This window comes from Entamoeba dispar, genomic scaffold (assembly GCF_000209125.1).
Source record: "Entamoeba dispar SAW760 scf_1105229463915 genomic scaffold, whole genome shotgun sequence".
In the NCBI taxonomy this organism is placed as follows: Eukaryota; Evosea; order Mastigamoebida; family Endamoebidae; genus Entamoeba; species Entamoeba dispar.
The window spans coordinates 1-1,032 of record NW_001855931.1 but is presented as its reverse complement, the minus strand read 5'-3'; the positions used below and the strand labels follow the sequence as shown (position 1 = coordinate 1,032).

The 1,032-nt window shown below is 23.3% G+C and overlaps 1 protein-coding gene across 1 annotated transcript, besides 6 other annotated features; it reads left to right on the top strand.

The window, feature by feature from the left end:
• Positions 1–53: 53 nt before the first annotated feature.
• Positions 54–139: a microsatellite.
• On the top strand, positions 138–520 carry EDI_135750 (uncharacterized protein; the record flags this gene model as incomplete). Its single annotated transcript, XM_001741708.1, has 2 exons — positions 138–235; positions 262–520. The coding sequence occupies 2 exons, from the start codon at positions 138–140 to the stop codon at positions 518–520; spliced, it is 357 nt and encodes a 118-aa protein (XP_001741760.1).
• Positions 141–283: a microsatellite.
• Positions 182–252: a microsatellite.
• A 118-nt stretch (positions 521–638) lies between the features above and the next one.
• Positions 639–789: a microsatellite.
• Positions 652–837: a microsatellite.
• Positions 838–868: 31 nt separating this feature from the next.
• Positions 869–994: a microsatellite.
• Positions 995–1,032: the final 38 nt, after the last annotated feature.

Here is a 1,032-nt window from a genome sequence, read left to right as displayed (position 1 = left end):
CGACGGCTGTTACCGTTAGGTCCTTGGTTCGATCCCAAGCGGAAGCGTCTTTTTTACTATTATTATTAACCTTTATGCTACTATTATTATTATTATCATCTTATTCACTTATTATTATATTATTATATTATATTATTATGTTCTTTTTTTATTCCCTTATTCCCTTATTCTTTCTCTTTAGTAGATATATTCTTATATTTCTATTTCTATTTATTATACTTATACATGTATATATGTATATATCTTTTTATACTTCCTTAGTATTTTACTTAGTATTTTACTTCCTATATCCTTATTAGATGTACCTACTTTATACTATTACCTATATGCTATTCTTATCCCTTTATACTATACTATTCTATTCCTCTTATACTATTCTTATCCCTTTATACCTTTATATTCTTATACTTTTATACTTTTATACTTTTATACCTATAACCATTTATACCTTTATACCTTTATACCTTTATACCTTTATACTTTATACTATTTCCTCTTATACCACCTATTCTTATTATAAAAATACGCCCCCCGTGGGGCTCGAACCCACGACCGCGCGGTTAAGAGCCGCGCGCTCTACCGACTGAGCTAGGAAGGCTCACAGATTATTAGTATTCTTGACTTCTAGACTATGACTATATTTATATATATTTTTATATTTATTTAAATTTTATTTTATTATTTATGTTTATTTTATATATGTAATGACTTATTATATTTATTCCTTTTTATTTCTATATTTCTTTATATATTATATATTACTTATTACTTATTACTTATTACTTATTTTATACCTATTATATATAGACTATCTTTACTATACCTTATTCTTATTTTTTACTTTTTACTTTTTACTTTTTATTTCTTCTATGTATATATATATATTATATATGTACTTATGTACTTCTTATTCTTTTATGTATATATGTACTTATGTATATATTTATATATTTATATATGTATATATTTATATATGTATATATGTATATATGTACCCTCTTATTATGTTTATCCTATTATTACCCTTCTTAT